Source organism: Blastocystis hominis (genome assembly GCF_000151665.1).
Source record: "Blastocystis hominis, Singapore isolate B (sub-type 7) whole genome shotgun sequence assembly, scaffold_9".
Taxonomy (NCBI): Eukaryota; class Bigyra; order Opalinata; family Blastocystidae; genus Blastocystis; species Blastocystis hominis.
The window spans coordinates 201,584-220,864 of NW_013171868.1; the positions used below are offsets into that span (position 1 = coordinate 201,584).

A 19,281-nucleotide genomic window follows, 5' to 3' on the forward strand; every position below is an offset into this window, starting at 1 on the left:
TTCTAAACTACAACCGATTAAGTTATGTTTTCAGACAAGCTTGACTAACTACCAGTCTTTATGAGTTTTAAAAATGATTATTATTGCTAAATGATTTTACATTTATAATCCTTTTAACAAAAATGAGTTGGATTATTTAGAAAGTATTAGCTATTTTTCATGTTTTTCATCATAATTGAATGTTATTCGCATTAATAGTTATATAGTATATGATGTTTCTATTTATTCCATCAGGTTTCACTTTTCAGGTTTTTTATTTTTGTTGTACAATCAAAATCCTTTACCTACTACGCGTTGTTCTGTGTAGTTTTTCATTTTGAGTCTTCTATACCATAATAATACAATATGAATTGCGTATTGCTTTTATATAGTTAATTTGATAGTCAGTGAACACTACAGCCTTTGGTTTATATAACAAACATTCCCCTTATTCTTAGCCAATTGTTTTGATTTTCAGTTTTTGAGAATGATCTACTAACAATTCCTAACAAATCACATACCAGAGACAACATCGTTTAATTGATTAACCATTTGCTCAGTAATACCGTTTATCTCCGGAATATCTTTTTATTATCGCCCATCATTGTATATACTCTGAAACGATGTACTGCTGATATAAATGAATGAAGTCTCATCAACCTTCATTTCTTTCAGTTTGGGAAGCCCTAATGCTATTAGTATATGTGTAAAATATAAACCCATCATTATCAACTCCATTCCTTTTGAAAACCATCCACCTCCACCGCAGAAATTTCCACCTTGTAAATCAATGATTCTTAGTTCCGGAAGATCTATTTAGAAACAACTAACGGTACCATACTTTCTAAAGTTAAATATCGACTATTTTCAAATGAATTATTACCAATTACTATTTCTTCTAATAAGTCACAATCTACTAAATAATATTCATGCCAATGATTACTTTGAACATGAAGCTTAGCAGAACTAAACGAAGATTCCCCAATAAGAAGAGATCTTAGTTTGGGACAAGAAGATATACAAAACATCGTGCAATTGGAACAACAATTATTCGCAATCAACACACATTCGAGTTGTTCCCATATTGCAAGTGATAATAATTTAAACTTACCACATTTTGCCTCAATAATAAAAGCAGTATAACATAATTTTTCTTTTAAACTTTTATATTTCTTTTCATTATCATTATTTATTATAAGCGAATGATTATCATCAATTACTGCAGTATTGGTATTTTTTCTAGCTGTATCCGTTTTTTCACTTAGTTGACCATCTATAGATTCTTTTATGAATTTAGTATGCTTGTCTCCCTCATTTCTCTCCTCAGTACATACATTACAAACATAATCTCCATGAGAAAAATCATGAGTAGTAGTGGTAGTAGATAGAGCAACCGATTTATTTTTCCTAAGAAAATATTTCTTAATGGCCTCGCTAGTATTCTCTGAAAATAATGTTTTCATTCTCGATACTACCTGACACTTCGCATTTTATGAGTCCTTGGGATGCATCCCCGAGATCTGCTCTTTTCACATTTGGAACATCTATAATCCTATATTTTCTATAAGTGTTACTCTTTATCGTAATTGTGGATACGAAATATAACGATTTTGATTTAGCGATAATCGTAGTGAGAGAGGGGAGATCTACAGTGAAAACAGAACGACTCTCAAACTTATCATTTCTAAAGAAGACTGACCAGGACATTCATAAGAGGTTTGGGGTAGACCAAGAAGACCACCACTTAGTTTAATTGACTTGAGAGAAGGCAAGTCTATTTGAAAACATAAAAACAATAGCAATACCCTTGAATACATACTGCATATACCAACAAAAAGAATTATTTTTCACTTCAATTTCTTCCAATTTCAGGCAACCCGATATTTCAAATTTACCGAATATTTTGTCTCTTGAATTCTGACAATTACTTTCTAAAATTAGTTTCCTTAAATAGGGGAATTGTTTTTCATTAATAACAAAATCGTTCTGTAGTTCATTCATATATGATTCTTCAAATATTAATATTCCCGCATTACAATCTATCTGAGATAATTCAGTTCCTGCCTTAACAACAATTTCATTTTGTCCTTGTTCTATCTTCTTTATATACTCGACAATTTCTTCTTTAGCATTCCTTGGCAATTCTGGAAGTATTTCCAAGGCATTTGGAACGACCCTAGGATAATGCTCACAAGGATTGTTCTGATAATTACCTTCATACACCTCTGTCTTGGATCCAACAACAATTTGTTCATTCTCGAAACTATATGTATACTCGGTCATTTTCCCATTATTAAACTTCTTGAAACAGACATATTCATCATTCTTAACAAGTCCACACTCCTTCAGCTCATCCGCCTCATGCTTAGTGTAATAGCAATATCCTTTTAAATCGTCTTTTTGCTTATACTCGATTATGTAACATTTTGTAAAATCATTGTCAAATTTGAGCAGATAATTCCGTTCTTTCGATTCCACCACAAAAGAAGTTCCATCCTCACTAACTGGGATCTCTTGGCTTTTGCTATTTGTCCATGTTAGAGTAATATAGTTATTTTGTTTCTTTTGTGCATTTATTAGGTAAGTACCCTGTGGATTCTCTACTTTGAGTATAACTACTCTTAACATATATAGATTTACTTTACCTGGTATTTCCTTGGGAATTTCTGAGTCTACATTTTTATCAGTAGTATTTGCGACTCCATTTGACAGAGATGATTCATCATTCTTAATGGTGGTTCCATTTTTGTTTTCATTTTTATCTCTTATTTCGTTGGTGTTCTCCTTTTCCTCATTCTGCTGTTCTTTTTGTGATCCATTTTTAGAATCAGTTGTACCAATCGTTGTAGACGTTTCATCTTCTGTTTTATTTTGTGGATGATTTTGTGCTGGATCAGAATCTACAAATTATTACATAATGGCGCTCAACTTACTGTTCTTTTGATTCTCAGTGTTTGCATTGTTTTGTATATCATTATCCACTTGACTTCCTTGGCCTGCAATCTTGTTATTTTTTCTTGGAAAGTGTTGTTTAGGATTGTACTCATATTCACCTTTATATACTCTTTTTTTCGTTGTATCATCAATATTTCCATTTTTCACTTCATAAGAGTATTCTCTCATTATTCTATCTTCAAATGTCTTTTTTATGTAGTGGTTATCGTTGTCCCAATAATAACACACATCAACATTATCATAATCATACCTTGCGTAGTAGCTGAAGTTTTTATAATTCTCATTATTACATTCATAAACGTTACATGTATAATTATTATCTTCCATAGATACATAGTAATTGATGCAACCGTTAATATAAACGTAGAATTGGTGATGATGTGTATTAATCTTGATATCTTTTGGTTCATTATCATACCAATGCAAATAAAGCCCTTTGTCTTTAAAATATACATACTCCAGATATGCTGATCTGCTTACTTGTCCTTTGGAGACTAAATACTGAACAATCCCTAAAAGCGTTACTTTCTTTATTTCCTTTGGTAACAATTTTATATTCCACTTGCTCCATGCTCAAATTCTAATAATTCTTTGTTGAACAATCAACAATAAGAAAAAGTATGAAATTTCGATACCCCTTGTAGTGCTACTCTAATATATTTTAGGTTTGATCCTTGCTGTATGACTGATCATAGGATCTAAGATCTAGCTCGTCTCGAGTTAACTGAGTTGGTATAACAGCTTTGTTATTTTTCTTTTTACCGAGTATATTGTAGAAGCTGCTAAATTATAATATGATATTCATTATTGGACCATTTTTGAGAGTGATGGTGAACACTCATTTGCAAGGATTCTCAGTAATATTATTCGCATATTGTACATGCTATTATTCAGCGTAAAATGATGATTATTGACATTATCGATAATGTCGACTCAATGTATATTTATGTGTTAATTTCGATGTATCTACCAACACAAATAGCAAACAACAGCAATCGCTATGTACTCCATTTTGTCTGTTCTGCAAATTGTCATCCACCTTTTATTGTGTGTATGATGATATCCACCTAGAAGCATATCACAATACTGGTACACCTCTATACTCTCACTTCCCTGTGTGATGCGTATTCCTAAAAGCAACACATCTTATTACCTAATTCCCCTCTGTCACCTGGATTTCACACTCATTTCTTCCAGTTACTCCATCACCATCACAAAACAGGGTGTGTACTCTCTTTCACATCGAATTATTTTCAAGAAACAGCACACTTTCTGCAATAGTTAATCTCGATCGTCTCATCTTCCATAAAGCTGGTCACAATTGACTGACAGGCGAGATGATAGCTACAAAGAATGAATCCTAAAGAGCCTACCCCTTTCCTTTTCCTCTCCGTCTGAGCAATCCACTTTCTTTCGCAGTCATTAAAGTCTGGTCACTCAAAGCCGGCGACATCAGCACAGCGCAAGTACCGCAAGTGCAATTTCCACCACAGCGATCTGCAGATTCACTATTTATCGTAACAGGTACTCTGAATGGGAATTGCGGCACTCTTAATAGCATCCAATAAAGTAGACTCCTCCGGGGCAGTGACGTCATAGTTTTTGACGTTTCCCTTTGAGTCTGTGTACTTCACTTTGAATGATACTGGATATTACTCCTAGCAACCAAAATTACCAGAGAAGGAACGAACAGGAAGTACGCTAAGTGATCTCGCGACAAATCGTTGCATATTAAAAGATATTAGTAAGAGCAAAAAACTCTATAGAGTTTCTCACTTTCCACTTTTCTATTCTACTTTTTGTGGATCATTTGGTAGTGTGAAGGCCAGAGTGATATGTCTGAAAAAAGAATGCTCTTCTGGACAATTGGAGTGGGTACGATCCTGCTGCTTCCATTTATTCACCACTACAATAAAAAGCACAACAGAATAACAGCGGATGGTGTTTCTAGACAATTGGATGCCGTCAATAGGGAGAGCAAAATTCGTATGATTTCTGGTTGTGGTACAACTGTAGCGTTGACTCCTTTCAAGAAGAAGCGATCTCAAGTTCGTTTTGCTGATGAGCAGACTTCTGTCATTAACCACGAAGTATTGCTCTCTAACTCTCTGCTCTTCTATAGGGTAACTCTCCGTTGGAAGTGGTCATTCCTTACCAGCCCGAACTTGATTCTACTGATAGTGCCCCTGTAATATTACCAGAACAACGTTTGTCACTTCCGCATAATGAAAAGAGACAGTTCAGCAATCCTATTCGGTTTTTGAACAGACACCGTTCCTATAGTTATTGAAGCTGTTTGTTTCACTCTCATTGGATCCAAAACATGGAATCAACTGTATTTACTACACTATTCCTGCTTTCGTTATATTTTTGTATCCCTATGAGAGGATTGTTCCAGGATTCAAAAGGCACTGCTTTTCAAGTACCCAAACCTTGTAAGTTTGGTCTCCTTTCGCAATGTATAGTTGGAGGCAATAACCCCTTCTCTTCTCAATCTCAAGCGCCTCAAAATACGGAAAGCAGCAATAGCCATCCAGGCTTTACCTTTCCTTCTTTTACAAACCTATTTGTGGCGAGTCGGAGCTCTCAGTACAATGAAATACGTAAAAGTGAAACAACCACTGACAAGACAATCGATTGGTCCACAATCCATATCCATATTAGTCAAGAAACGCGTAAATCGGCATCTGTTCCCTATGTACTCTCTTATCCATGTTTTCCTCAAACAAATACTAAATTCACTCTTCCTGCATCTTAGCTTCCTCCTCCGGAATTTCCTGCATTTTTTCCGCCTCTGGGTTCGCAGCCTGCCCATCGCGCAGATCTTTCAGCAGTTTCTGCACCTCCTCCATCTGCGCGCACAGCTCAGGAATATTTCCCTCCCTCTTCAACATCTCCTGAATTCTCTATTCCTCAGCGCTCCGCCTCGCTGCCACCTTCTCCAGGACCGTCGCGAACTCCAATCCCATCGAGTAGCTCTGCAGATTGTAGTGCGCGGTGGCCATCAAGAACAGCAGCTCGTTGTTCTCGTCGTTTTCCAGCAGCAGCTGATCGAACAGATTCACCGCCGCCTCGCATCGATCTCTCTACCGTCCACTCGTCTCTTCGCATCTACGCAGCTGTCGTCGTTGTCGAGCTCGAGAAGCATCTTTCCGGCGAATAAGCGAACGTCGTAGGCGGGAAGGAAGTCGGTGGTCGTGTCGATCGCGGCGATGATCTCGCTCACGTGCATCAAAATTTGCTCCGCGTCGTCGAAGCGGCATTGCGACATGCGACAGCTCGCTAACATGACCAGGCCGTCCACGTTGTCGGGACAGAGGGAGAGGCCGTGCGTGATGCACCCCTCGCAGTTCTGCTCGGCGTCTGGCTCTTCGGTGGAGTTAAGAACCTCGTATGAAAATGCAGGATATCATAAATCGGTCATGTACAGCTCGCCTACGGAGCAATAGGCACCACAGAGACGATTGAGAAGCATCTGCTTGTCCTCTCCGTCCGGAGTCGCGTTCACCTCAGCCTCGAGGAGCTGGATTCCTTTGCGGTAGCACGTTACAGCATCATTTCCATTCTACGCTCAATACGGCAGTCCAGTCGTACCTGAAGCTGTCCCAAGTACATCCACTTCTCATAATTATGATCGGGGTCCTCTTTTGCACTTTTCACAAGCAACTACACAATTACCAGAAATCCAAATGCACACTGGAAATGCCTTTTCATCTTCTCCAAGTTCCATATATACGTTTGCTGTTTTATCCACAACCTCCAGATTGTCAGGTTGCTGCTTCAACGCCTCTTCTAAATGGAGCAACGCTCCCTTTCCATCCATTTTGTCGATGCAGTTTTGGGCTCTCTGTAAAAGAGTTGAAACATCAGCAACTAAAGACTTTCCTTTGTTGGACTTGTCATTGCGGTTCCTTTTAGAGGGCATGTCCACAATTTACAACGGTATCAACTCTATTGGAAAGACTCGCACAGAGTCAAGGGAGTTTCATGCCCCTTGTTTAAAGGTTTTTTTCTACTTCTACTACTTTTCTCAAGAATCGTGATGGCCAAAGAAGGAAAGAGGGAGAGGAAGGAGAAAAAGGAAAAAGGAGTCGATCATCGTCTCGAGGTTACCTTGTGTTCGGATTGTACCTCTAGACATACCGCAAAGTGATCAAGAAGCAGAAGGCACTACAGAAAAGCACGGACGAGACCGAGTATGGGAATTGTTGGGTTTTTGAGCTAGAAAAGTTGCGGAAGAAAATAAGCCCGAGGAGATTAAAACACCCGATAGTACTGTAGAGCAGTAGACTTCATTGTTGTGTCTTTTTGTAGAAAAGATCCCGCCAAGAAGCCACCAAAGAAGCCAAAGAAGCCAAAGAAGCCAAAGAAGAAAGTGGAGAAGCCAAAGCCGGGACAGGTCATTGTAGTTGAGTCGCCCCTCCCTGGAAAAGCAGCAGCTCTGGAGTATCTCCACAAGTGGAATGATGATCGGAACAACTGGTCCTTTAAGAAAAACAAGCAAGTAGGGCGAAATGGCTGTTGATTCCCAGAATTGGCTGATACGTCATATTCTCGACCCCTACCAAATTACAAAGGAGGATTTTAAGATTCTCTTGCGTTATCTCATGGGCCTGGAGGTCATAGTTTGGAGGGAGTTGAATGTTTAGGGAAATAGCAAATCTCTGGTTCTTGATATCTGCAAGAAAGCGAAGGAAGCCATCTCGCCGAACAACGAACAACCGACAGATGCTCTGGAGCGTATCCAGTTATCGCGAGTAACCGTTCTCACATCGATGTTTGAAGGAAAGTGACTTGTTTGTTTGCTTGTTTGTTTGCTCCAAACAAGAAGCGAATTTAAAAGTCATAACAACGTCCCTTAATCTCCCAATCTCCGTAGCGAGTAGGTTCGGCATTGTTAAAAACTCCTCGTGGGGGATTCCACTCTCCCGTTTTAGGATCAATCTACGCTCACAGTTCAGACCCTCGACTACCATTTCAACATAGTCCTCTTCTTCCAACTCGAAGGGATAATCATCTCCCTTCAGATTCTTAGGCACTGGTTTTGCCTTCTTCTCTTGCTCCTTTTTATCCATAAGATCATCAAAAGCCTATGGTGAAGAATGAACTCACTCTCACTTACTTTTGCTTTCGGGCAGTTTGCCTCATCTACCTCTGTTTCCTAGAATCAAATTCAATGCGTACTCCTACCGATTTGAAAGGATTTGTAAAGAGCGATCGTTGCACAGTTGTAACACCAACAGCACGTACCGCAGAGAGAGCACGAGCACCGTTACGCACAAAGAGAGATATCATTTACTATGTTCAACAATACTTTGACACGAATCAGTTTTTTCGTTTTTCGTTTTTCGGGATTAAGGATGGCAGTTTGCTTGCTTCGTTTTGTTTTCAAAGACCTTGCTTTTCTGCTGCCCAATTTGTGATTTATGGAATCGAGAATAAAGATAAAGTCTAGCACTGCACACAAATCGCTCTTGGGAAATCCTCCGCAGCCATCCACAGTTTATTCTTCTCTATGGATCTGTTAACATCCTTTCTAGAAGCGAATCTGAATGTTCCAATATAATCGAATGAAAGCAATAGCTAAAGCAACAGATAGTGGAAACTGTGGAAATCAGAAATAGAACCATTTCTTTTCTATTCAATGCTCTCAAGCGTTTCTAAAGTATCGCGTATCGGATTATCCGTTGCTCGCGCCAGCAGCACTGCGCGCGTGTGGATTGACAAGAACACCAAGGTAATCGGTCAGGGTATCACTGGAAAGAATGTGAGCATCGTTTTTGTGTTTGCCTGATGCTGTAGGGTACGTTCCACACGCAGCAGGCTATTGAGTACGGAACCAAGATGGTCGGTGGAGTAAATCCCAAGAAGGCTGGTAGCACTCACTTGGGTCTGCCTATTTTCTCAAGTGTGGAGGAGGTAGAATGTTTGAATCGCTAAACTATCTTTCTAGGCCAAGAAGGCTACGAATGCTGACGCTACCGTCATTTACGTGCCTCCTAGCGGCGCTGCTTCCGCAATTCTGGAGGCTGTTGCTGCTGAGATCCCTCTGATCGTGTGCATCACGGAGGGAATTCCCCAGCACGACATGCTCCGCGTGAAGGACATCATGAAGAGCCAGTCGAAGTCTCGTCTGATCGGTCCGAACTGCCCGGGTATCATCAAGCCCGGTGAGTGCAAGATCGGCATCATGCCCGGTTACATCCACAAGAAGGGCAAGATCGGTGTGGTGTCCCGCTCTGGCACGCTGACGTACGAGGCGGTGGCGCAGACGACGAAGTACGGTCTGGGTCAGTCGACGGTGGTGGGCATCGGCGGCGATCCGTTCAACGGTACGAACTTCATCGACTGTCTGGAGCGCTTCACGAACGATCCGCAGACGGAGGGCATCGTGATGATCGGCGAGATCGGCGGCACGGCGGAGGAGGACGCTGCGGAGTGGCTGAAGCAGTACGGAGACCCGTCCAAGCCGGTGGTGGGATTCATTGCCGGACGCACGGCGCCGCCGGGTCGCCGCATGGGGCACGCGGGAGCGATCATTTCGGGAGGAAAGGGAACGGCGAAGGCGAAGATGGAGGCGATGACTGCGGTGGGAATCAAGGTGGTGGACACCCCGGCGCAGATCGGAGAGGCGATTTATGGACTGATGAAGGCGGCAGGAAAGGCCTAAACTATTTGTAACTACAGTTTCTTGGCGTGTTTGTTAAATTAAGGGGGTGACAGAAATCGAGAATTATATAGGGATCAAATAGAGGAAACCCGGTACCCCCTGGGTTCCTTCTTTCATTGCTTTGAGATTACAGAAATTTCGCACCAAGAAATAGAATGTAAGTATCATTTGCGTGCCATGCGTTTTTGCAAGAGGGAAGAGCAATCAGGAATCGAATTCGAGTGCCCTTCCTTGGTTTTGCGTAATGAGGAGAGCAGTGATTCTAACGAATTGTGTAGACAATGCCTCACGCTAATGGATATCGTGCCCGTACTCGTTACATGTTCAAGAGAGCTTTCCGCAACCACGGAGTAGTTCCTCTGTCTACGAACATGCGCTGCTATCACGTAGGTGACTACGTCGATATTGTGGCCAACGGAGCTGTTCACAAGGGTATGCCTTTCAAGGGTTACCACGGACGCACTGGAGTCGTTTTTGATGTCACCAAGACCGCTGTGGGTGTGGAGGTGAACAAGCAGGTGAGAAACCGCATCATCAAGAAGAGAATCCACGTGAAGGTCGAGCATGTCCTGCCTTCCAAGTGCAGAAAGCAGCATCTGGACCGTGTGAAGCAGAACGAAGCCATCAAGGCCGAGAAGAGAGCCGAGAAGGTGTGCCTGAAGCGCCTGCCTGCTCAGCCTCGTGCTGCTCACACTGTGGTTCCCACCAAGCCCATTAAGACCGTGTTCGTGCTTCCTTACGAGATTCTGGCTTAAGGATGTTGCTGTTGACTGTTGATTTGGTGCTTTGTCTGTTTGTTCAATTCATTTTTGTTTGAAATGGTGTTTTACTACACGGTGCGAGGTACCCATACTGCGCCTCTCTGGGTAATGACTAGGTGGCTACAAATGCTTCATGGGACGGGATAAGTACGAGAACGAAGATTTGATCGCATACGGATGGCCAGAGGATGTGTGGTAGGTTTCTCTTTGCACCGTTCCTGTCTAACCTTGTTTTAGGTTCCACGTTGACGATGTCTCTTCTGCCCACGTTTACATCCGTCTAAACCCCGTTTCTATCTACGAAATGCTTCGATGTAGGGAGAAACCATTGAAGATATCCCAGAGGAAACATTGGAAGATGTGTTCCAACTGGTGAAGGTACTACGTTCTTGTGGACTCTAGTGTGTAGAACCACTCCATTTCTGGTTGCAAGATGCCAAAGGTGAACATTGTAGGAACTGTGGTGCTCTCTCAGTCTAGGTGTATACATACTGGAGCAACCTGCGCAAAGACCAGACGATGGACACAGGTACGATCGGTTTCCACAACCAGAAGGATGTGAGAAAGAAGATTGGCGTGTCGCGTGATCGCCTGATTGTCAACCGCATCGAGAAGACAAAGGTGGAGGGAAATCCCGATTTCCGGAAGGAGAGAGCGGATCGTGACGCGAACGAGTTGCGAGAGAAGAAGAAGGCGTTCAAGGAGCAGAGAATAAGAGAAAAGGAAGAAATGGAGGCAAATAAGAGACGACAAGAGGAACTCAGCTACGAGTGAGTGTTTTGTACGTTTGTGATGAATAGTCGGATCTTTGAACACACAGAGCTAATGAGCTATAATGATCTCATGACGAAATCTGGAGATGTGAGTGCTTCAAAACAGTATGAAGACGATTTCATGTAACGCTTGTTTGTTTCGATGACAGTCTCTGGAGAGTGGTTTGCGAGATGAAAACCTCTTTCTTCGCATACATGTCAATTTTGAGAAGAGTCACGAAATGACAAATAATATTTATGCACAATGACATTAGACAATGATCCCGTTGCTATCGTTGGTATGGGAATGCGAGTTCCTGAAGCTGATGACATTGAGACCTTTTGGAAACTCCTGGAGGAGAAGAGAGACATGACAAGAGACATTCCGAAAGAGCGCTTCAATCCCGAGTTCTGGTGTAGCACCCACAAAATAAAGGGAAGTTCCGTAGGATGTGATTTCGATACTTCTCATTTGTAGATTTCGCACCGAGGAGGATTTATAGATAATATTAGAGACTTTGACGCCCCCTTTTTCAACTTGAGTGCAAATGAAGCACGAGAATTAGATCCCCAGATACGCCTTCTCCTTGAAACTGCATGGTTCGCGCTCGAAGATGCAGGGTGCTCGCTGGACAATACATGTGGAGTCGGAGGCGTGTTCATTGGACACATGACGCACGTACCCGCCAAAATGTCAAGTCATCCATAGGACTATATGGAGGTACTAAGTGGATCTCGCTACTTGATCAATTCGCACTGCATGCAAGGAAATGCGGAAACGATGGCTTCTAACCGATTGTCCTACTTTTTCAATCTCACCGGTCCCTCAATTACCTATAACACTGCCTGCTCTTCCTCTTTGGTAGCTATTCACGGAGCTGTGCGAGCCATCCAAGAGGGCGAATGTCGATGGGCGTTAGCTGGCGGAGCCAACGCTCTTCTCGACCCTCGCTACTTTGTGGGCTTCACAGACTGGGGCACGATGTCCCCCGACGGCCACTGTTTTTCGTTCGACAGTCGCGGAAATGGATATGTGCGAAGCGAAGGCGCTGGGATCGTCGTTTTAAAGAAGCTCTCGGATGCGATGGCTTCTGGAGATCGCGTGTACGCTGTGATTCGAGGCTGCGGCGTGAATCATGATGGAGCCAAGGCTGCCATTACAAATCCTCGCGCTTTCACTCAACAATTGCTTTTAGAAAAGGTCTGCAAGGAGTCCGACACCGATCCGAATTCAATCACCTACGTGGAGGCGCACGGCACGGGAACTGTGGCGGGAGACAAAACAGAGGCCAGCGCGATCAGTGCTGCTCTGTGCAAAAAGAAACGGCCCCATCGCCTGCTGATTGGCTCGCTCAAGTCGAATTTTGGCCACATGGAGGGAGCTGCGGGCGTGGCTTCGCTGATCAAAGGCGCGCTGTGTGTGTACAAGGGCGAGATCCCAGCAACGATCAAGGTGCAAGAGCCCAACACCAATATTCACTGGGACGACTGGCAGCTGCAGCTCCCTCTGGATGCGCAGAAGTTCCCGGAAAAGTCAGAATTCCCCAGACGTGTTGTGGTGAGTTCCTTTGGAATCGGAGGCACAAACGCCTGCTTTATCTTGGAGCAGCCTCCTGCCTGCTGTGTGCTGAGTCCGATCCCCAAACTACCGGAGGATGACCGATGCATTTACACGCTGCTCTGGTCGGGGAAGACGGAGGCTTCGCTGCGTTCGATTGCGTCGCAGCTGGCCGAGCAATGGACGCGCAATCCGACTCCCGAATCGCACCAAACGCTGTGCAACACGCTGATGTATCATCGAACCTTGCTTGCTGAGCGCGCTGGGATTGCTGGAACGGCCGACACGATCGCGTCGGAGTTGCAGAAATATGCGACGGGAGATGCTACTTCCGCTGTGCATCATAGCAGCGCGCTCGACCATTCGTCCAGACCGGTCGCCTTTGTGTTCTGCGGACAGGGATCCCAGTGGATGACGATGGGCTCGGACTGCATGTCGTCCTTCCCTGTCTACGCTTCGGTGATGAAGCAGTGCGACGCCATTGTTCGAAAGCTGGGCGGATGGAGCTTATTGGACAAGATCAACTCGAAGGAGGTGAACACGACTCGGATTTCTCAGCCCGCCACAACGGCCGTTCAGATTGCACTCGTGGAGCAGCTGAAGGTGTGGGGAGTGGTTCCCACCGCTGTGACTGGCCACAGCTCGGGAGAAATCGCGGCTGCGTATGTGGCGGGAGCTGTAACGCTGGAAGAGGCGATGAAACTGGCGTACTATCGTGGATCGACGATCTCGGATCTCTCTGGAGACAAGGGAGGAATGGCGGCTGTGGGACTGACGGCCGAAGCGCTGGCTCCCTATCTGACGAAGTATGAGCATTTGGTGATCGCTTGCTACAACAGTCCCACAGCATTGACGGTCTCTGGAGATATTGCGGAGATTGATCAGCTTTGTTCAGAGTTGAAGGCGGATGGTCACTTTGCACGCAAGTTGGTGGTGACGCATGCGTTCCATTCTCCTCACATGATGGCCGCCATGCCGAAATACCGCGAAGCCATTCGTTCAATCGAGGGAAAGCCTCTATCTTGCCACTTTTTCTCTTCGTTGAAGGGATGCGAAATTGTCGATGGTTCGAAGCTCAATGCTGACTATTTTGTGAATAATCTAACGCATCCAGTGCTTTTCCCTGATGCGTTGAAGGCCTTGAGCGTCGTTTCTCCCCACACAGTCATTGTCGAGGTGGGTCCCCATCCGACACTTCAGCGCCCGATTCTTCAGTGCTTAAACGGAATCGAAGGGATGAAAAGCCGTTGTTTCGGCACTCTGGACAGACGAATGAGCGGTGTTACAGCCTTGATGAACTGCTTGGTGGGTCTTGAAACTGCCGGAACCCACACGATCTTAACAGAGCGAGTTCTTCAAGGATGTGCTCAGGACTTGACGGTCACGAGTGCCTCCATCATGAAATCCACGATTCCTTCCAGTGATAGTCTGTCCGCCTCCCTCTTGCACACCTCTCTATTGCCGTGGAGGTCGGATATACCGCACTATCCTTTCGAGCGGAAGACGTTGTGGGTCGATTCGGAGCATTCGTTCCGTTTCCGCTATCCTCGAGTTGACCATCCGATTCTGGGCATTCCGCAGATTGCTCCGCAGCCCACGTGGGAAATCGATCTTCAGATGGAGGAAATGGAATGGTTGCATGACCACATGATATCTGGCTCTTGCTTAGCCCCTGGAGCGTTGTATCTGGACACAGCCCTGGCAGCTGGATGTGTTGTGTATGGAACGAAGACATGTTCTCTGACAGACTGCTGCTTCATGCAGGCGTTTGTTCTTCCCGAGAAGGGACATGTGCAGATTCGAACGACTATGGATCCGGAGACTGGCGAGGTGCTGATTTATCATCGAGACGAGCCCGAAGATGTGACAAGATCCTTTACGGAGGATGAGTCAAGACGGTGGACTTGCCATTTCCGTTGCTTCGCGCATCCCGAAACCGATTCTCTGCTTCGAACGCAGGCAAGGGAGGTCGCCGAAGTGACAAAGCATGACTGCACTTCGTCCTTATCGGTGGATTCGCTCTATCATCACATGTTCGTGCAGGGATTGCAGTTCGGACCGGAGTTCAAGACACTGCAAAAAGTGCAGGTCGGTCAGGATCAGGGCGTTTGCACTGTGCGTCCAGATGTTCTTGGGAGTAAAGGAACGGGAAAGAAGTACAAAATCCATCCTGTTCTATTAGATACGATTTTCCAATCTCTCATCTCTCTGCTAAGTGACGAGATTGGTGGCTGTATTCCGATTGCAATCCGGTTCCTCAATTTCTATGGTATGAGGGATGATGGAAAAGGAGAGGAGGAGGCTGAAAAGGAAGAAGAGATTCAGGTGTTTGTGAAGAAATCGAACATTAAAGGTATCTCCAATTGTGGCGATATCTGGTTGATGAAGGGAGATGTCTGTTTGGTGGCTTGCCAAGGAGTGCAAGTCACGCCGTTAAGTCATCCAGTGGAAAAACAACTGATTCACGATATGAAGTACTGTGAAGTCTCTCTATCCAAGGGTACTGAATCGAAGCAAGTGTCGTGTTTCGATTCGTCCATGTTTTGTTGTGATTCCTATCCGGTGATTACAAGAGAGTACTTGCAGCAAATTCAGGAATCGCCGGATAAAAAGCAGGAATGGACGAATCAGATCTGGATTTGGACGATCGACTTGAAGAGTGATTCTATGATTGACGAATATGAGCACACCATCTATCCTTTCGCTCGCTCGTTGCTCCAATGCTGCCAGAAAGAGGTGTCTCTCCCTCCTCTTCTTATCATTACGCATGGAGCTTGCTTAGATACGCAGCATCCAGAAAACACCTCTCTTGTTGGTTTCGCTCGAGCGCTCCACACAGAAGCTCCCTCTCTCAACTTATGGCTCGTGGATCTTCCTTCTCCAGCTGTCTGGGATGAAGCCACCCAGCTGCTTTTTAGCTTGCAAACCTATGAAGGATACCACGAGCTCATTCTCCGCAACAACACTTGGTATGAGCCCCAAGTCTCCACTACCACCATACAAACTCCGCACTATCACGAGCCTGACAATGATTGCTGGTCTCTTATTCAGTCGCAGGAAGGCTCACTGGATAGTTTCAACCGCACGGAGTTACAGACGCGTCCGATGACCGATGAGGATGTGACGGTGCGAGTTCATTACGTGGGTCTCAATTACAAAGATGTGATGATTGCTGTTGGACTGCTGAAGGAAGATGCATTTGCCGGAGGACGATCGGGCGTACAGATCGGATTAGAAGCTTCTGGAGTGGTCGAAGCGGTTGGAAAGAATGTGACCGAATTCAAGGTGGGAGATGAAGTGCTGTGTCTTCTTGACCATGGACTGGCTACTCGCACAGTCACCGAAGCGTGCTTTACAGCACACAAGCCTGCGAATGTGTCCATGAAAGAAGCAGCTTCGCTGTTTGTCGCGTATACCACCGCCTATGCGACGGTTGTTTCGCTGGGAAAGGTCAAGCCTGGAATGAAGGTGCTGATCCATGGAGCTGCAGGAGGCGTTGGCTCAGCGGCCATCCAATTTGCGCATACGGCAGGAGCAACGGTGATCGCCACATGCTCAAACAAGAAGAAAGAGGAGTACGTCCGCTCGTTGGGCGCTGATTACGTGCTGAATTCTCGCTCGTGTACTTTTGCGACCGAAATCATGGAGATTACGAATCACACAGGAGTCGATTTGGTGTTGAATTGCCTTTCTGGCCGATTTATGCAAGAGTCACTGCGATTGCTCGCTCCATTCGGTACGTTTATCGAAATTGGCAAAACGGATGCGATTGCTCGCCACCGAATCAACATTCACAATCTGCTGAACAATGGCACCTACATCTTCTTTGATATGGATCGTTATTTCGCCAAGCGAGACATTTGCGTGGGATGGATCAAATCGATGATCAAGGCTGTTTCAAATGGAGATATTCATCCGCCTCCCAACGAAGTGTTTACGCTGAAGAACATCGGTCAGGCGATTCGAAAACTATCGGCTGCCAAACACCTAGGAAAGATACTCCTGCAACTACGAGAAGATGATGGAACTCTGATTTCCTCCTGCCATCAAATTCCTTTCAAGCCAAGCCAGTTGTTCCGCAGCGAAGGCAGCTATGTGATTGTAGGAGGCACGGGAGGATTAGGCCTCAACATCGCTAAATGGATGACAGAGCATGGCGCGAGGCACATTCTCTTGTTAAGTCGTTCCGGTACGATTCACAGCGAGGATCAACTCCAATTCAACAGTATGAAGAACCGATGTGGTGATATCTGCGTGGAGAAGTGCAATGCGTGTAACGAAAAAGAATTAACAAGGTGTCTGGACACGTGGCTGGCCACACGTCCTCCTCTCGTTGGAATGATTCATTCGGCGATGGTGCTGCGCGATGGACTGATGAGTTCGCTCACGGACGAGGATATTAAGACATCGCTGTCCTCCAAAATCTCTGTAGGCTGGAATCTTCACAACTATTCCGTTTCCCATAACTGCTCTCTGGATCTGTTCATTGTCTTTTCTTCCATCTCAGCGATTATTGGAAATTTGGGGCAGTCCAATTACTGTATTGGAAACACGGCTCTGGAGGGATTGATTAGTCATCGTCGAGCGCAGGGACTTTGTGGCACAGTGTTGAATCTGGGTGGTGTGTATGATGCAGGCGCTGTTGCTCGTGATGGCAGCATTCTAAATGCATCGCTCCATGCGCAGATGATCAGCAAGAAGGACGTCCTCAAAGCGGTGGAAGTCGTTGCGCAGACTCAATCCCATCTAACGGTCCAGACGCACGCAGTTCACGGACAAGAAACAATTACAACTTCGAATGTGGAATCGCCTCAACAGTTGGTCGTCTTCCCGTTTGACACCAGCATGAATCAAATGGGCGACTTGCCGATTGTGCGAACCCTGAAGTGGTCGTATGCTGCATCGTCTGTGAAAACAGACGCAATGCTTCATCACATCATTCAGTTATCTCCTGAAGAGCGACAGGAAGCGATCATTTCTTCTCTGAAGCAGGATCTGTCTACGATATTGGGCGCAGATCCAACGACTCTGAAGCTTGATCAATCACTGGCATCTCTTGGAATTGACAGCATCCTTGCAGTAGAACTCAAGAATAGATTAGATATGCAGTGGATAATGAATCTTCCGGTATTCGAATTGACGAGCGGAAAGAACATTGGCGATTTAGTTACAACAATTATCAACCACGTTGAGAAGCAAAACACTCTGGATGTTTTGTCATCCCACAGTCAAGTTCAGGTTCAAGAGCAAACTCTCTTCTCGCAATCTGAATTAGTGAAGCTCATCCAGCGAAAGGAGGATGTTACTGGGTATTCTGGAGTGGGTGATAGTCTCGAATCGGATGTCTTAAACTTGATCAAAAAGATGAAGATCCACACACAAGTGAAGACGGACTTTGCAGAGAAGTTCGATTGGCTGACAACGCGTGAAGCTCTCGAGACCAAGATCTATTTGAACCAACTCCCGTGGAACCCCTATTTCTTCACGCAGGATAAGAAAACGGCGACTATTTCAGCGATTGATGGATTCCCAGAGTGTATAAACTACACCACGTATGACTATCTGGGACTCTGTGGCTCAAAAGCGGTGAAGGAAGCTTCTCAAAAGGCCATCGAAAAGTATGGAACCTCTGTTTCTGCAAGTCGGCTGGCAGGAGGTCAGATTCCGCTCCACCAGCAATTGGAACAGAAAATAGCTTCGTTTTTGGGAGTTGAGAGCTGCATTGTGATGCTGGGTGGCCACACTTGCAATGTGAACACACTGAAATGTCTGATGAACAAGAGAGATCTCATTTTATACGACGAGCTTGCCCACAATTCGATTATCGAAGGTGCGGTATATTCAGGAGCAGATCGAATGGCGTTTAGACATAATGATGTGGAAGACCTTCAACGCATTCTATGCGATCACCGAGGCAGTTATGAGAAAGTGCTGATTTGCATTGAAGGCGTTTACAGCATGGATGGCGACATTCCAGACCTCCCTGCCATCATCAAGGTGAAGCAGCGATTTAACTGCATTCTGTATGTTGACGAGGCACACAGCATTGGCGTATTAGGAGCCACAGGACGTGGAATCGGAGAGCATTTTGGGATTGACATGACGCAAGTGGATCTGTGGATGGGTTCTCTGGGAAAGGCGTTCGCAAGTGCTGGAGGCTATGTCGCTGGATCGGCCGTGGCTATTGAGATTCTGCGATATCGAGCCCCTGGATTTGTGTATTCAATCGGAATGCCTCCTCCCAACGCTGCGTCCGCCTTAGCAGCTATTGATACCCTGAAGAACGAGCCTTGGAGAATCTCAAAGCTGCACCAACGCACAGATCTCTTCAAGCGGTTATGTAATGAAAACAAGATCGATATTTATGACTCCATGAAGAGTCAGAGCGCCGTCATCCCAGTGAAGTGTGGTTCTACAGAACGATGTATCGAGATGATGCGTAGATTACGAGAAAAGGGGGTACTAGTCAGCGCTGGCATGTACCCCGCTGTGGAAAGTGGAAATGCTCGCCTCCGATTCTTCATCAGTGCTGACCATGAGGAGACGGAAATAGAAAAAACGGTGAAGGCCGTCAAAGAGACTTTATGTGAAACAGTATCCATGTAA

General features: G+C 45.0%; 10 protein-coding genes; 6 read left to right on the forward strand and 4 right to left on the reverse strand.

Moving 5' to 3' along the window:
• Positions 1-1,728: 1,728 nt before the first annotated feature.
• GSBLH_T00004994001 (uncharacterized protein) lies at positions 1,729-3,261 on the reverse strand (the record flags this gene model as incomplete). Its single annotated transcript, XM_013043983.1, has 2 exons — positions 1,729-2,879; positions 2,913-3,261. 2 exons carry the CDS (start codon positions 3,259-3,261, stop codon positions 1,729-1,731), a joined length of 1,500 nt encoding a protein of 499 aa, XP_012899437.1.
• Positions 3,262-4,187: 926 nt separating this feature from the next.
• On the reverse strand, positions 4,188-4,664 carry GSBLH_T00004995001 (uncharacterized protein; the record flags this gene model as incomplete). Its single annotated transcript, XM_013043984.1, has 4 exons — positions 4,188-4,278; positions 4,308-4,431; positions 4,463-4,579; positions 4,610-4,664. 4 exons carry the CDS (start codon positions 4,662-4,664, stop codon positions 4,188-4,190), a joined length of 387 nt encoding a protein of 128 aa, XP_012899438.1.
• Positions 4,665-4,698: 34 nt separating this feature from the next.
• Positions 4,699-5,224, forward strand: GSBLH_T00004996001 (uncharacterized protein; the record flags this gene model as incomplete). XM_013043985.1 has 3 exons in its annotated part: positions 4,699-4,920; positions 4,951-5,024; positions 5,057-5,224. The coding sequence occupies exons 1-3, from the start codon at positions 4,785-4,787 to the stop codon at positions 5,222-5,224; spliced, it is 378 nt and encodes a 125-aa protein (XP_012899439.1). The 5' UTR covers positions 4,699-4,784.
• Positions 5,225-5,895: 671 nt separating this feature from the next.
• Positions 5,896-6,877, reverse strand: GSBLH_T00004997001 (uncharacterized protein). XM_013043986.1 has 3 exons: positions 6,632-6,877; positions 6,529-6,600; positions 5,896-6,499 (listed from the first exon to the last, which is right to left on the reverse strand). The coding sequence occupies exons 1-3, from the start codon at positions 6,755-6,757 to the stop codon at positions 6,344-6,346; spliced, it is 354 nt and encodes a 117-aa protein (XP_012899440.1). The 5' UTR covers positions 6,758-6,877; the 3' UTR covers positions 5,896-6,343.
• Positions 6,878-6,958: 81 nt separating this feature from the next.
• Positions 6,959-7,727, forward strand: GSBLH_T00004998001 (uncharacterized protein; the record flags this gene model as incomplete). XM_013043987.1 has 6 exons in its annotated part: positions 6,959-7,042; positions 7,072-7,130; positions 7,160-7,219; positions 7,249-7,438; positions 7,467-7,553; positions 7,584-7,727. Exons 1-6 carry the CDS (start codon positions 6,977-6,979, stop codon positions 7,725-7,727), a joined length of 606 nt encoding a protein of 201 aa, XP_012899441.1. The 5' UTR covers positions 6,959-6,976.
• A 37-nt stretch (positions 7,728-7,764) lies between these two features.
• GSBLH_T00004999001 (uncharacterized protein) lies at positions 7,765-8,239 on the reverse strand. XM_013043988.1 has 4 exons: positions 8,125-8,239; positions 8,057-8,095; positions 7,908-8,024; positions 7,765-7,878 (listed from the first exon to the last, which is right to left on the reverse strand). Exons 1-4 carry the CDS (start codon positions 8,227-8,229, stop codon positions 7,771-7,773), a joined length of 369 nt encoding a protein of 122 aa, XP_012899442.1. The 5' UTR covers positions 8,230-8,239; the 3' UTR covers positions 7,765-7,770.
• Positions 8,240-8,578: 339 nt separating this feature from the next.
• On the forward strand, positions 8,579-9,627 carry GSBLH_T00005000001 (Succinyl-CoA Synthetase subunit ? (SCS?); the record flags this gene model as incomplete). XM_013043989.1 has 3 exons in its annotated part: positions 8,579-8,701; positions 8,737-8,853; positions 8,888-9,627. The coding sequence occupies 3 exons, from the start codon at positions 8,579-8,581 to the stop codon at positions 9,602-9,604; spliced, it is 957 nt and encodes a 318-aa protein (XP_012899443.1). The 3' UTR covers positions 9,605-9,627.
• A 154-nt stretch (positions 9,628-9,781) lies between these two features.
• Positions 9,782-10,460, forward strand: GSBLH_T00005001001 (uncharacterized protein; the record flags this gene model as incomplete). XM_013043990.1 has 2 exons in its annotated part: positions 9,782-9,926; positions 9,956-10,460. 2 exons carry the CDS (start codon positions 9,782-9,784, stop codon positions 10,357-10,359), a joined length of 549 nt encoding a protein of 182 aa, XP_012899444.1. The 3' UTR covers positions 10,360-10,460.
• Positions 10,461-10,498: 38 nt separating this feature from the next.
• GSBLH_T00005002001 (uncharacterized protein) lies at positions 10,499-11,139 on the forward strand (the record flags this gene model as incomplete). The annotated part of the gene is made up of 5 exons (XM_013043991.1): positions 10,499-10,560; positions 10,603-10,654; positions 10,684-10,743; positions 10,775-10,816; positions 10,846-11,139. 5 exons carry the CDS (start codon positions 10,499-10,501, stop codon positions 11,137-11,139), a joined length of 510 nt encoding a protein of 169 aa, XP_012899445.1.
• A 243-nt stretch (positions 11,140-11,382) lies between these two features.
• Positions 11,383-19,281, forward strand: GSBLH_T00005003001 (putative polyketide synthase; the record flags this gene model as incomplete). The annotated part of the gene is made up of 5 exons (XM_013043992.1): positions 11,383-11,562; positions 11,596-11,796; positions 11,827-13,921; positions 14,027-15,040; positions 15,068-19,281. 5 exons carry the CDS (start codon positions 11,383-11,385, stop codon positions 19,279-19,281), a joined length of 7,704 nt encoding a protein of 2,567 aa, XP_012899446.1.

Excerpts from the sequence above, each read along its gene's own strand:
- GSBLH_T00004997001 (XM_013043986.1), bottom strand. The coding sequence starts at position 6,757 with ATGGATGGAAAGGGAGCGTTGCTCCATTTAGAAGAGGCGTTGAAGCAG. Across the intron at positions 6,601-6,631 it reads AAGATGAAAAGGCATTTCCA|TTGCTTGTGAAAAGTGCAAA; the intron begins GTGTGCATTTGG and ends GTAATTGTGTAG. Across the intron at positions 6,500-6,528 it reads TGTACTTGGGACAGCTTCAG|AATGGAAATGATGCTGTAAC; the intron begins GTACGACTGGAC and ends TATTGAGCGTAG.
- GSBLH_T00004999001 (XM_013043988.1), bottom strand. The coding sequence starts at position 8,229 with ATGATATCTCTCTTTGTGCGTAACGGTGCTCGTGCTCTCTCTGCGGTA. Across the intron at positions 8,096-8,124 it reads TTACAAATCCTTTCAAATCG|GAAACAGAGGTAGATGAGGC; the intron begins GTAGGAGTACGC and ends ATTTGATTCTAG. Across the intron at positions 8,025-8,056 it reads CAAACTGCCCGAAAGCAAAA|GCTTTTGATGATCTTATGGA; the intron begins GTAAGTGAGAGT and ends TCTTCACCATAG.